This window comes from Mustela erminea, chromosome 12 (genome assembly GCF_009829155.1).
Source record: "Mustela erminea isolate mMusErm1 chromosome 12, mMusErm1.Pri, whole genome shotgun sequence".
NCBI classification, from domain to species: domain Eukaryota; kingdom Metazoa; phylum Chordata; class Mammalia; order Carnivora; family Mustelidae; genus Mustela; species Mustela erminea.
This window is the reverse complement of record NC_045625.1, coordinates 6,668,180-6,680,784: the sequence shown is the minus strand read 5'-3', so window position 1 is coordinate 6,680,784 and position 12,605 is coordinate 6,668,180. Positions and strand designations below refer to the sequence as shown.

The window sequence follows — 12,605 nt, the reverse complement described above, 5'->3', positions numbered from 1 at the left end:
CTCCCGGACATGGTGGTGTTGTATGTGTAACTACCATGTATCTAAAAAAACGGACTTAAGAAAAAGAAGATAATCACTGTGTTATCACATATAGGTACTTTGATTATTATCATTTCCATTTTACAGATGGGGAAACTGAGGCACAAAGAGGTTAAGTAACTTGCCCAAGGTCACTCAGCTAGTAAGTGTAGAACCAGGATGTGAACCTGGCAGTCTTACTCCAGTGTTTGTGTTCTTAATCATCATTCTGTGTTGCCTCTTTCAGAACTGACTGTTTCACTTTATCTAGCCTTTGTGTTGTGGATTTCCTGTGAAATGTGAGAGTCTCTATTAAAAAAAATCCAACAACAACATGCTTGTAGTTCGCAGAACAGACATTTGTGGCATTACTTTCTTTTTTAATTTTTATTTATTTATTTATTTATTTATTTAAAAGATTTTATTTATTTATTTGACAGAGAGAAATCACAAGTAGATGGAGAGGCAGGCAGAGAGAGAGAGAGGGAAGCAGGCTCCCTGCTGAGCAGAGAGCCCGATGCGGGACTTGATCCCAGGACCCTGAGATCATGACCTGAGCCAAAGGCAGCGGCTTAACCCACTGAGCCACCCAGGCGCCCTACTTTCTTTTTTTAAAGATGAAGGTTTCTTTTATAAGCAGCATGATATTTAAAGTCCGACAGACCTTTTTTTGTAACTTCAGGCTTTATTTGAATTTAACCTTTTTTTTCCCCCCCCTTTAATGTCCTCTTTCTAGCCCAGGATCTACCCAGGATCCCACATTGCATTCAGTTGTCATGTCTCCTTAGCTTGTAACTGTGACGGCATTTCAGTCTTCCCTTAATTTTCATGATCTTGAACAGTTTTGAAGACGACTGGTCAAGTATTCTGTAGAATGCCTTCAATCTGGATTTGTCTCATGTTTTTCGTATTATTAGATTGGGGTTGTGGGTTTTGGGAAGAATGCAGAGAAGTGAAGTACCATCCTTACCATAAGAGAGGATGTGGTTTTCCACATGAAATTGCTGGTGACCTTAACCTTGCTCACTTGGGTAAGGTGGCATTTGCCAGGTTTCTCTTCTGTAAAGTCGTTTTTTCCCTTTCCCCTACTCTGTGTCGTAAAAGTGGGTCACTGGCATATAGCCCACTCTCTGGGTGGGGGTACAGTGAAATTAAACTGTACTTCCTGAAGGAGTGGAATCTGTATATATTATTTGGACTTCTTGTGTAAGGAAGATTTTTCCCTTCTCCATATTTATTTCTATCATATGGGCTCATGTGTATTTATTTTTTACTTTGCTTATACCTTGTTGTAGCTTTGCTCTCTGGGAGTTCTTTTGGGTTGCCATCTACGTCCTCTCGACATTACCCCATCTTTTTGTTTTCTGAATATTTCCTTTCTGGCATTCTGAGATGCTCCAGGCTCATCTAGTTTCTCTGCTGCAGCTCTAGAATTAGCTATTTCTCTAAGGAGTCCTGGTAACTTTTATTAGATAATGCTGTTAGAAACCAAGATCTGGGGGCTGGGTGTGCTCACTGCTATGGGGGTTTTTAGCTTCTCGGCCTTCTCGATAGGTAGAGCTAGGTAATGTATGTATGTATACTAACAGACCTGGTTTTAAATTTCATCTTAACTTTTTACTAGCTGTGGGGTTTTTGGTAAGTTATTTATTGATTCTGAGTATTAGTAATTCCATTTGTAAAATGGGATTAATAATATTTCCCTTTCATAGTTGTAAAGATCAAAAATAATGTAACCTAATACATCCATATATAATATTATTATAATGACAGTTTGTAACAGATAGATACCATATTTGTTATTTAGGCATAAGTAGTTCTGTGTCATAAAGTCTATAGAGATGAACTTGTTGTATATGTGTGTATTTTCATAGGCACCTACAGGGCAGAAAAAGGTCTGTGGTAAAAATATCTTTAAGTATGTTTATTTAAAATCCTTAGAGGGTCATTGAGAATGAGGAAATGATTCACTGTTCTTTTCATAGTCCAAATTCAGCTGAAAAAGTGAAAGCTAATAAAGATGTGGCTTCACCGCTGAAGGAACTGGGTTTAAGAATCAGCAAGTTTTTGGTGAGTAAAAATTAACATGGTCTCAGTTTACTACCTGCATTGTGAATGTGCATTGTTTCGTTGTTACTGGTTTTCAGTGAAAATTCAGTTTCAGTTTTGGAGATTAAATTGAACATATTGGGTTTCAAAAATATCCTTGTGGTAACTCTTCTTACTAAAAGCCACAAAATAAGTTGCCACATCTGTTTACTATATATAGCATGGAGTTTTCTTCTTCATGCGTGTAGTGTACTTTGTTTTATTTTATTATTTATTTATTTAAAATTTTTTTTTTGTTTTTTTTTTTTCCCTTTAATCCATTTGAGAGAGAGAAAGTGAGAGAGCGTGTGAGAGGGGAGAAGGTCAGAGGGAGAAGCAGAGCCCCCCCATGGAGCTGGGAGCCCAATGCGGGACTCGATCCTGGGATTCCTGGATCATGACCTGAGCCAAAGGCAGTCGTTCAACCAACAGAGCCACCGAGGCACCCTATAGTGTTCTTTAAATTGCCTAGATTATATTTAAATATATAGCTATTTCTTTTTAATTTTGGAAACCCAGATCATGCCTGTGACTGTATCAATGGCTTGGTAAATAAGCACAGTTGTAAATTTAATTGTCATGTAAATTACATGTCTATGACCGGCTTCTTTTTCTCCTGTTTGGGGCAAACTTGTGTTGTGTCTTTTAATCTTTTAAAAGGATTTTTATTTATTCAAGTCTGTGTTCATTCCAGAGGACAAATCTTTAGAATGCTTTACTTCCCATGTGTGTTTTCTGAGCTGAGGTGGCTGTGCCTCTCTTAACGACCCCTGTATTTCAGGGTCTTGACGAAGAACAGAGTGTGCAGTTAATCCAGTGTTACCTTCAAGAAGATTATAGAGGTACTCGGGACTCACTAAAGGTTTGTAGTTATGTCCGGCTCCTTTCTCCTGCCTTCTCCATTTTTCTTTGTGGGTTTTAGATGTTTAAGGGTTTTGGTACCGGTTCTTTGCAACAGAGGTAGGTGATCAGATACAGTGATTCTCAGGAGACACTTTCTTTTTTTTTTTCCTTAAAGATTGTATTTATATATTTGACAGAGAGAGACCGCGATAGAGGGAACATAAGCAGGGGGAGCGGAGAGGGAGAAACAGGCTTCCTGCTGAGCAGGGAGTCTGATGCGGGGTTCAATCCCAGGACCCTGGGATTATGACCTGTGCCAAAAGCAGATGCTTAACGACTGAGCCACCCAGGCTCCCCAGGAGAGATTTTCTAAAGGCTTAAAAAATATGTACTTAAACTGAAGTCTGTCCTCAGACTTCACAGGCTGAAGAGGTCTAAGATTGACGTGTTAATGATAGAATCTCAGGACATCAGAGCTGAAAACAACCTGGGACTGTATGGAGCTTGTCTGTGTGGCCTTAGAGGGAAGGGAATTTTGCATATAGGGAAATTGAGTCCAGAGGAGTGGGCTGAGATTTGAGCACAGATTTGAATACATTTAGGTAAAAAAATACTTCCAGAAATGAATAGGCACTTAAAATCTTAAAAGGTGAGGTGAAGATATTTACCTTTTTCTTTGTTAATTGAGCTTTGCTTATAAGATGACTGCGTGACTATTCTTTCCTTCAGACGGTACTGCAAGATGAGAGGCAGAGCCAGGCCTTAATCCTGAAGGTGAGTGGGAGTTACTGTTTTCATTCTTTGTTGTGAAATTGGGTGATGGGTTCCTGACTTGTTCTCCTGGGCATTGCTGGCTTTGAACTCTTACTGGGTAAGCATGGAAAGTGTCAGTGAAGTAGGTTAGTAACATACTTGTGAAACAAGGGCTTTTTATCCACTGACCCCAGCTGAGACCTTTTCCAAAGGATACTGTCCAGCTACTGGGGATGAAAACTACTTCATTTGTTTTTTTTTCTACGTCTAAATGCAGGAAGGTTAATGTATATTTCTTTATTCCTTTGTCTTCCCCTACCCTCCAAAGCAGCCTTCTCATTTAGGATCTCAAATAGAATGGAGCTTGACTGTGACTTCAGAAGTAGTTTCCTATTTGGTATTTAGCGAGAACCAAGTACCTTAGTTATAAGCATGATATATACAAGTGGTGTTTTTATATTTGCCTTCATGTATTTGGCCTTTCAGCCATAGCTGTGTTGTGTGTTATTTGAAAGCTTTGAGAAATCATGCAAGACAACTTGTTTATATTTTTAAATAATTCCTTTAACTTTGCATGGCTTTACTTGTATACTATTTCATGAAGGTCTTTTGCTTTCTTTGGCCTAACACAATCTTTCTGTGTCTAGGATTACTAGTAGAAACCAGCCTTTTCCATTCTTATCTTGAAGTGATCTCTTTATCAATAAATTTAAAATTGAGTGTCTTTTGTGCAAAGGTGGAGTAACTGATTTTGCGTCTTTGGGTTCTTCCCAGATTGCGGATTATTACTATGAAGAAAGAACCTGTATTCTTCGTTGTGTCTTACACCTTCTCACTTATTTTCAAGATGAAAGACATCCCTATAGGGTAAGCCCATTTAGTCCTCGTGGTTCTCTGTATCCTATAAAATTCAACACAGTTCAATAATTGTATATTACTCCTTTTCACTTTCATTTGAATATTTACCTTTTATCGTAGGTATAAGTTACTCTGTTTTGGGTTTTTTTTTTTTTTTTTAAGGTTGAATATGCAGACTGTGTTGATAAGTTGGAGAAGGAACTAGTCACAAAATATAGAAAGCAGTTTGAAGAGCTTTATAAAACTGAAGCACCAACCTGGGAGACACATGGAAACCTCATGGTATGTGGTTACTGGGCCTCCTGTAACTCTGAGGAGAGTTGTAAGCCTTGCGCATATAGCTCTCAGTTACATTATTTATTGATTTATTAACTTGCAGTATTTACAGATGATCTTCAGAAAAGTTTAAGTGTGTCATGGATCAAAACATTGATGACTTTAAGTAATAGTACTTCATTCTGGACATTTTCACTTGACTTTGTCTATCGACTTAATTTACTTTCTGTTCTTACTTAAAATTTTCTTTAAGTGGTTAATAGAACTATAAACTCAAGATTTCTTCTACTTGGGGTGCCTGGGTGGCTCAGTGGGTTAAAGCTTCTGCCTTCGGCTCGGGTCATGATCCCAGGGTCCTGGGATCAAGCCCCACATCGGGCTCTCTGCTCTGTGGGGAGCCTGCTTCCTCCTCTCTCTCTGCCTGCCTCTCTGCCTACTTGTGATCTCTGTCTGTCAAATAAATAAATAAAATCTTTAAAAAGAAAAAAGATTTCTTCTACTTTATTATCATTATCCTTTTTTTTTTTTAAGAGTTTATTTATTCATTTGAGAGGGAGAGAGCATAAGCAGGGAGGAGAGGCAGAGGGAAAGGGAGAAGCAGGCACCCTCACCGAGCAGGTAGACTGGCGCGGGGCTCCGTCCCATGACCTGAGCCAAAGGCAGATGCTTAACCAACTGAGCCACCTAGGCACCCCTATTATCACAGTCTACTGAATATGTGACATTAGCCTGATTATTTTACCCTAAATTATAAAGGAGCCTGTATTTATAGATTAAAATGTGCCCCCCCCCTTTTTTGAAAATAATATGTGTTTGTTAAAACAGTTCAGCCGAGGGCGCCTGAGTAGCTCAGTAGGTTAAACATCTGCTTTTGGCTTAGGTCATGATCTCAGTGTCCTGGGATCAAGCCCCAAGTTGGGCTCCCTGCTCAGTGGGGAACCCTGCTTCTCCCTTTCCCTCTGCTGTTACCCTTGCTTGTGCTCACTTGCTCTCTCTCAGATAAATAAAATCTTAAAAAGAAACAAAAAAAACCTGAATTGTCAGCTAAAACATGGACAGTAACTATTGAAAATATTTAGTAGAAGAAAAGGGCCCGGAAAATATTTAGTAGAAGAAAGGGGCCCGTTTATAAATAGCAATAAAAGCATAAATTTCTCAGGAATAAGCTTGCAACTATCCAAAATCTGAATGAAGAGAACTTTAAAATGAGAGAATAGACATAAATTTATTTATTTATTTATTTATTTATTTATAGAAAACGTACATGAGTTGGGGGCAGGGAGGAGCAGAGGGAGAGGGAGCAAGAAAATCTTAAGCAGGCTCCATGCTCAGCATGAAGCCCAACATGGGGCTCATCTCACCACCCTGAGATCTTGACCTGAGCTGAAATCAAAAGTTGGATGCTTAACCAACTGAGCCACCCAGATGTCCTGATGCTATATGGGTATAAAAGAAGTCATAACTGAATGGAAAGACACAGCATGTTCTTGAATATAAAGACAGCACCATAAAAGTGTCAGTACTTCTTATGTTAACCTATGGATTTAGTGCAATACCGAAAAGATACTAAGAAGTGTTTGTTTCACCTTTTATTTCGGAACTGGATAAGTTGATTCTCAAATTCCCATGAAAAATAAGAAACAATAGCCAGGAAATTTTTGAAAAAGGAAAATTAGTTTTATTAGATAATTAATACTATAATAATTTAAAGCATGGCATTGGCATGTAAGTAAATAGACTTATAAATAGAGCATAATAGGAGGTCTAGTTATAGACCCCAGACTGAGTTAGTATATGATAAAGGTGGTATTTCAGTCAGTGGGAAGTACTGTATTTTTCAATGAATGGTGTTGAACTACTGGATAAATAACCATGGGGAGAGAAATTGAACTGTTACCTCTATCTCCTACCTTCTATTAAAAGAAAATCAGATAGAGCAGTGATTTAAATTTTAAAAATTTAACTGTAGGGGCACCTGGCTAGCTCCGTCAATAGAGCAAGCAACCCTTGATGTCAGGGTCTTGAGTTCAAGCTCCATGTTGGGTGTAGATTTTACTTAGAAATTTTTTTTTCCTAAAGATTGTATTTATTTGACAGAGATCACAAGTAGGCAGAGAGGCAGGCAGAGAGAGAGGAGGAAGCAGGCTCCTTGCCGAGCAGAGAGCCCAATGCAGGGCTCGATCCCAGGACCTGGGATCATGACCTGAGCCGCAGGCAGAGGCTTAACCCAGTGAGCCACCCAGGTGCCCAAAACTCACTGATTTTAAACATACAGCTTTGACAGTTGTAAGTAGTTATATGCACAGTCAGTACATAGAACATTTCTGTATCCCCTAGAAAGTTTGTAGTCAATCTGTGATCTTTGGCCCCAGATGACCAATAATTTGCTTTCTGTCACTATAGGTTGTTTTGTTTTTTTAAATTAATTAATTTATTTTTAAATATTTTATTTATTTATTTGACAGAGGGCACAAGCAGGCAGAGAGGCAGGCAGAGAGAGAAAGGAAGCAGGCGCCCTGAGCTGATGGCAGAGGCTTTAACCCACTGAGACACCCAGGCGCCCCTGTTTTTTTTTTTTTTGAACTATGACTTTTAAATTCTGGTAAAATAATATGTAATTAAATCTAATTATTTTAACCATTTATTTAATTTTATTATTTTTAAAGATTTTACCTATTTATTTGGGAGAGAGAGAGGGAATAGGGGTAGAGCAAGAGGAAGAAAGAGGGTCAAGCAGACTCTGCTGTGCATGAAGTCTGATGCAAGGCTTGATTCCATGACCCTGAATCATGACCTGAGCTTAAATCAAGAGCTGGATGATCATCCAGTAGACCCACCAGGTGCCCCTCTAGTAGGTTTTTTCTAACAGGATTTTCTAATACACATGATCACATTGTCTGTAAATAAGGGCACTTTAACTTACTTTCAAATCTCTGTGCCTTTTATTTCTTTTTCTTGCCTTATTAACTGATCAGGACCTCTGGTACAATGGTGAATAGAAGTGGTAGGAGAGCCAGCATTCTTGCCTTGTTTGTAATCTTAGATAAAAAGCATTCAGATCTTTACCCCTGAATGTGTTATTAGTTGTAAATTATTTTTGTAGTGTTCTTTATCAAAATGAGGAAATTACCTCCTAAGTTTGCTGAGGGATTTAGCTTTTATTAGGAATCCTGTCCCATTTTGTTTTGGATTTTTTGAAATAACATTATGACTTTCCTCTTTTTACTTTGTTGTGAATTACATTGAGTCTTTGGATGTCAGATGGATCTTGAAATCCTGGCATAAACTCCATTTAGTTATATATTTTGCATTTTATATATTGTGAGATTTGAGTTGCTAAGATTTTGTTAAGGAATTTTATAAATTGCCTATGTTCATAAAGGATATTAGTCTATAGTTTTTTTTTTTTTTAAGATTTTATTTATTTATTTGACACAGATCACAAGTAGGCAGAGAGACAGGCAGAGAGAGAGGGGGGAAGCAGGCTCCCTGCTGAGCAGACAGCCTGATGCAGGGCTCGATCCCAGGACCCTGAGATCATGACCCGAGCCGACGGCAGAGGCTTAACCCACTGAGCCACCCAGGCGCCCTAGTCTGTAGTTTTCTTGTGATGTCTTTGTCTGGTTTTGGTATTAGTGTAATGTTAGCCTCATAAAATAAGTTGGGAAATTTTCCTTCTTCCTCCGTTTTCTGAAAGAATTTGTGTAGTGCTGTCTCTCTGCCTCTCACGAATAAACAAATTTTAAAAGATCTTGAAAAAAACCATGTATTCGAAAGTAGTTTGTTGTGCTGGTGAGACATACCAGGCGGATTGAGACTGTTTAGATCTGTGGTTTTGCCAATTTTTTTGTATATTTGTTCTATCTGGTATACATTGTATTTATTTAAGTTTTTGGTGTGCGGTTGACACATTTCGGGTGTACAGCACAGTGATTTACCATCTGTCATCAGGCGGGGTTAGTGTAGTGCCATTGACTGTGTTTTCTATTCTGTGGCTTTTATTCTCATGACTTACTCATTCCACAGCTAGAAGTCTCCCACTCCCCTTCACCCATTTGGCCTGTCCGCCTCCTTTCCTTCTGGCAACCATCAGTTTGTTCTCTGTATTTATAGGCCTGGTTCTGGTTTTTGCTTGTTTCTTCATTCGTGTTGTTTTTTAGATTCCAGATATGAGTAACATCGTATGGTATTTGTCTTTTTCAGTCTAACTTATTTCATTGAGCATAAGATCTAGGTCCGTCCATGTTGTCGTAGATGGCACGATCTCATCCTTTCCGCAGCGGCGTAGTATCCCATTGCTGCCTGCCCGTGCGTCTGTGTGTGTGTGCCTTATTCATCTGTCAGTGGACACTAAGATTGCTTTCATAGCTTGGCTATTGTAAATAATGCTTTAGTAAACATAGGGTGCATGTATCTTTTTTTTTCTTTTTTAAGATTTTATTTCTTTGAAAGAGTGAATGGGAGAGAGAACACAAGCAGCAGGAGGGACAGAGGCAGAGGGAGAGGGAGAAGCAGACTCCCTGCTAAGCAGGGAGCCTAACGTGGAGCCTGAGCCGACGGCAGACACTTAACCGACTGAGCCACCCAGGCCCCCTGCACATATCTTTTTGAATTAGTGTTTTCATTTCCTTTGGGTAAATACCCAGTAGTTAAATTATTGGATCATATGGCATTTCTGTTTTTTAATTTTTGCTTTTTAGAGAGAGAAAGAGATCATGAGCAGGGGGCGGAGGGGCAGAGGGCAGAGGGAGAGCAGGCTCCATGCTCATCGCAGGGCCTGATGCAGGGCTCCATCTCAAAATCCTGTAATCGTGGCCTGAACTGAAACCAAGAGTCAGGTGCCTAACTGCCTGAGCCACTTGGGCGCCCCTCTGTTCTTTAATTGTTTGAGGAGCCTCCGTACCGTTTCCCACAGTGGCTGCACCAATTTAGATTCCGGCCAGCAGTGCACGAGGGGTCATTTTTTTCCACATCTTCACCAACACTTGTTTGTACATCCAAGGAAGCTGATTAAATTATGGAGAATATATAAATAAAAATAGGGCATTACATTAAAAGTAATGAGGGGACTGGTAATGAAAAGTAAGGGGCGCCTGGGTGGCTCCGTCAGTGAAGTGTCTGCTTTCAGCTTAAGTCGTGATCCCGGGGTCCTGGGATCGAGCCCCACATCTGGCTCCCAGCTCTGCGGGGAGTCTGCTTCTCCCTCTCCCTCTGCCCCTGCTTATATTTCTTCTTTCACTACCTCTCTCTGTCAAATAAATAAATAAAATCCTTTTAAAAAAGAGAAAAGTAAGGAAATTCTTAATGTACTGTTAGAAGAAATGATTTGTAAGATACACTGTTAGTTGAGAGAAGTATGGAATAGTTTGTATAGTATATTTGATGTAGAGATGGCTGGATGGGTAGGTCAGTAGGTAGACAGAGCTTAGGATGAGTGAAGGAATGAATGAGTGTATATGGCAAAAGACTGGAAGGGGAAACAAGAACCTCTACAGCAGTTGCCTCTGGGGACAGGTTAGTGTGACTGGGCAGTGGGAATTGTACAGAGGGAAGCTTATTTTTGGTATCTCTCCCAAACCCTTTTGCTTTAAGCATTTAACAGATTCCTTAATATATGGCAAAGAGGGAGACTTTTTTTACTCTCTTCTTATACATATATTATTTAATAAAAAATAACTTAAAAATTTTAGATAGGCTTTTAAATCTGACTTTATTTCTCCCATTTTTTTCTCCATTGGTTGTGCAGACTGAGCGCCAGGTGTCTCGCTGGTTTGTTCAGTGCCTTCGGGAACAGTCCATGCTGCTAGAAATTATTTTCCTTTATTATGCCTACTTTGAGATGGCACCTAGTGACCTGTTGGCATTAACCAAGTTGTTTAAAGAACAAGGATTTGGTAGTAGGCAGACCAACAGGCACCTGGTGGATGAGACCATGGATCCTTTCGTAGATCGGATTGGGTAAGTCTGAATGAATTGAGGCTACAAAACTTGTACAAGGTTTAGAACGTTGGTATTAATAGATCCTGTTAATGGGTGAAAGGATGGTCTAGATGTACTTTTCACTTGCTGGTAGGGAAACAGATTGATGTACTACCATGTTCCAGGTCTTACAGGGAGTAAAGACTGGGATTAGAGGGCCATGTTTTCTCAAAATAAGTATTGCATTCTGGTATTTGACTGTCTTCATCTAAGAGGTTCATCCATTCAACAAAAAATTTGGTGAGCATCTATGGTAAGCCTTTGCAAATGCTAAGACGGTGATAGGGTGAGTGTGTCCCCTGCCCTTTTTGAGGTCATCATCTGTGGACTTTGAATTTTATGGCAGTGGGTAGATCCATTTTTTTCCCCCATATATACAAAAATACATTGTTTGTGTGTTTTTGTTTTTTGATGTAAATGGTGTACTTTTTTACAACTTAACTTTTCACGTAACTAGATGTCCTGGAACTCTTTTTACCTCAGGATGTTCTTTAGCTGCTGCTTTAGTACATGGGTTGGATGTTTATTTAACAATTTCACTAATGGTAGGCAGTTAGCTTGTTTGGATATTTCAAACAATGCTGTAAGAACATTCTCTACAAGCCTTTCTGTACATCTGGGTGAGTATGACTGTGAAGGAACTGGAAGTGGCTTTTTTGGGTTGAATGGTGTATGTGTTTGTGTTCTAAAATATTGCCAAGTTGTCCTCCACAGAGGCTGTACCAACGTACACTTCACTGGTTGTAGGAGGAGAGAACCAGTTTCCCTGCAGCCGTGCAAACACGCGTTATTATCTATCATCCCCTCATTTTTTCCCCTTTTGCCGCCCTGATTTGCCTTTCCCTGGTTATCTGTGACGGTGAGCATTTTCTTACCTGCTCGTGGTATAGCCTCTGGAGTGAACTGCCTATTTGCATCTGTGTCTGAGGAGAAGATTCAGCTGCATTTAACAAAAAGGATGATGTTACAGTGGTTCAAATAGATAGATCCACGTTGTGAGGGCTCTTTCCTCTGTGAACAAAGATACCCACTAGAGTGGTGAGATGGTTTATCTGGGTCATGTCTCATTGGTGGCCATGGAAGCTTTCCACACTGGATCTATGCTCTGGCCTGCACGAGCCCCTGTCAAGTACAGTCAGGCAGTTTAAATGTGGCTGGATGAATTGAGGTGTGTTGGAAGTATAAAATACATACAGGGTTTAGAAGACTTAGTATGAAAAAAATGCAGAAAAAAACCATTAGTAATTTTTTGACATTGAAGTGTCTTCCATTTCATCTTATTCTCCACGAGGTTCAGAGTTGCACATGTGACACCATGATACCATTTTTCTTCCCAGCTACTTCAGTGCCCTTATCCTGGTGGAAGGCATGGATATTGAATCCTTGCATAAGTGTGCTTTAGATGACAGAAGGGAACTGCACCAGTTTGCCCAGGATGGGCTTATTTGTCAGGTAAACTTGGAATGGCTTCCTTTCTCTTTTTAAACAATTTACAGTTAGGAGTATGTGTTTCACCACTCAGCTAGACTGCCACGTAAAATTTTTCTCGTGGTGGAATTTAAGATTCTACAGTGTTAATTGGAAGAAATCTCAGATTTCAGTTTTCTGCACATTGGTCGTAGTCGAGTCTGTGAGAATGAATAGAGTCTCTCAGAGAGTTGGCACCAAGACAGAAGAGGCCCAAGGACGGACCGCTGGGGATTGTCTTTGTTTACGGACCTTGTGCAAGAAGAGCAAAGGGGAAACATATTCAGATGGCATGGTGGTTAGAGAGACAGTGGGGAAAGAGC

The 12,605-nt window shown here is 39.7% G+C and overlaps 1 protein-coding gene across 1 annotated transcript in view; it reads left to right on the top strand.

The window, feature by feature from the left end:
* Window positions 1–12,605, top strand: part of NUP188 (nucleoporin 188) — a 49,392-nt gene that overhangs the window by 10,673 nt on the left and 26,114 nt on the right. Inside the window, exons 4-10 of the mRNA XM_032306530.1 lie at window positions 2,004–2,088; window positions 2,888–2,968; window positions 3,679–3,723; window positions 4,477–4,569; window positions 4,723–4,842; window positions 10,583–10,794; window positions 12,153–12,267. Coding sequence (XP_032162421.1) covers window positions 2,004–2,088; window positions 2,888–2,968; window positions 3,679–3,723; window positions 4,477–4,569; window positions 4,723–4,842; window positions 10,583–10,794; window positions 12,153–12,267 — 751 coding nt within the window. The remainder of the gene's footprint in view (window positions 1–2,003; window positions 2,089–2,887; window positions 2,969–3,678; window positions 3,724–4,476; window positions 4,570–4,722; window positions 4,843–10,582; window positions 10,795–12,152; window positions 12,268–12,605) is intronic.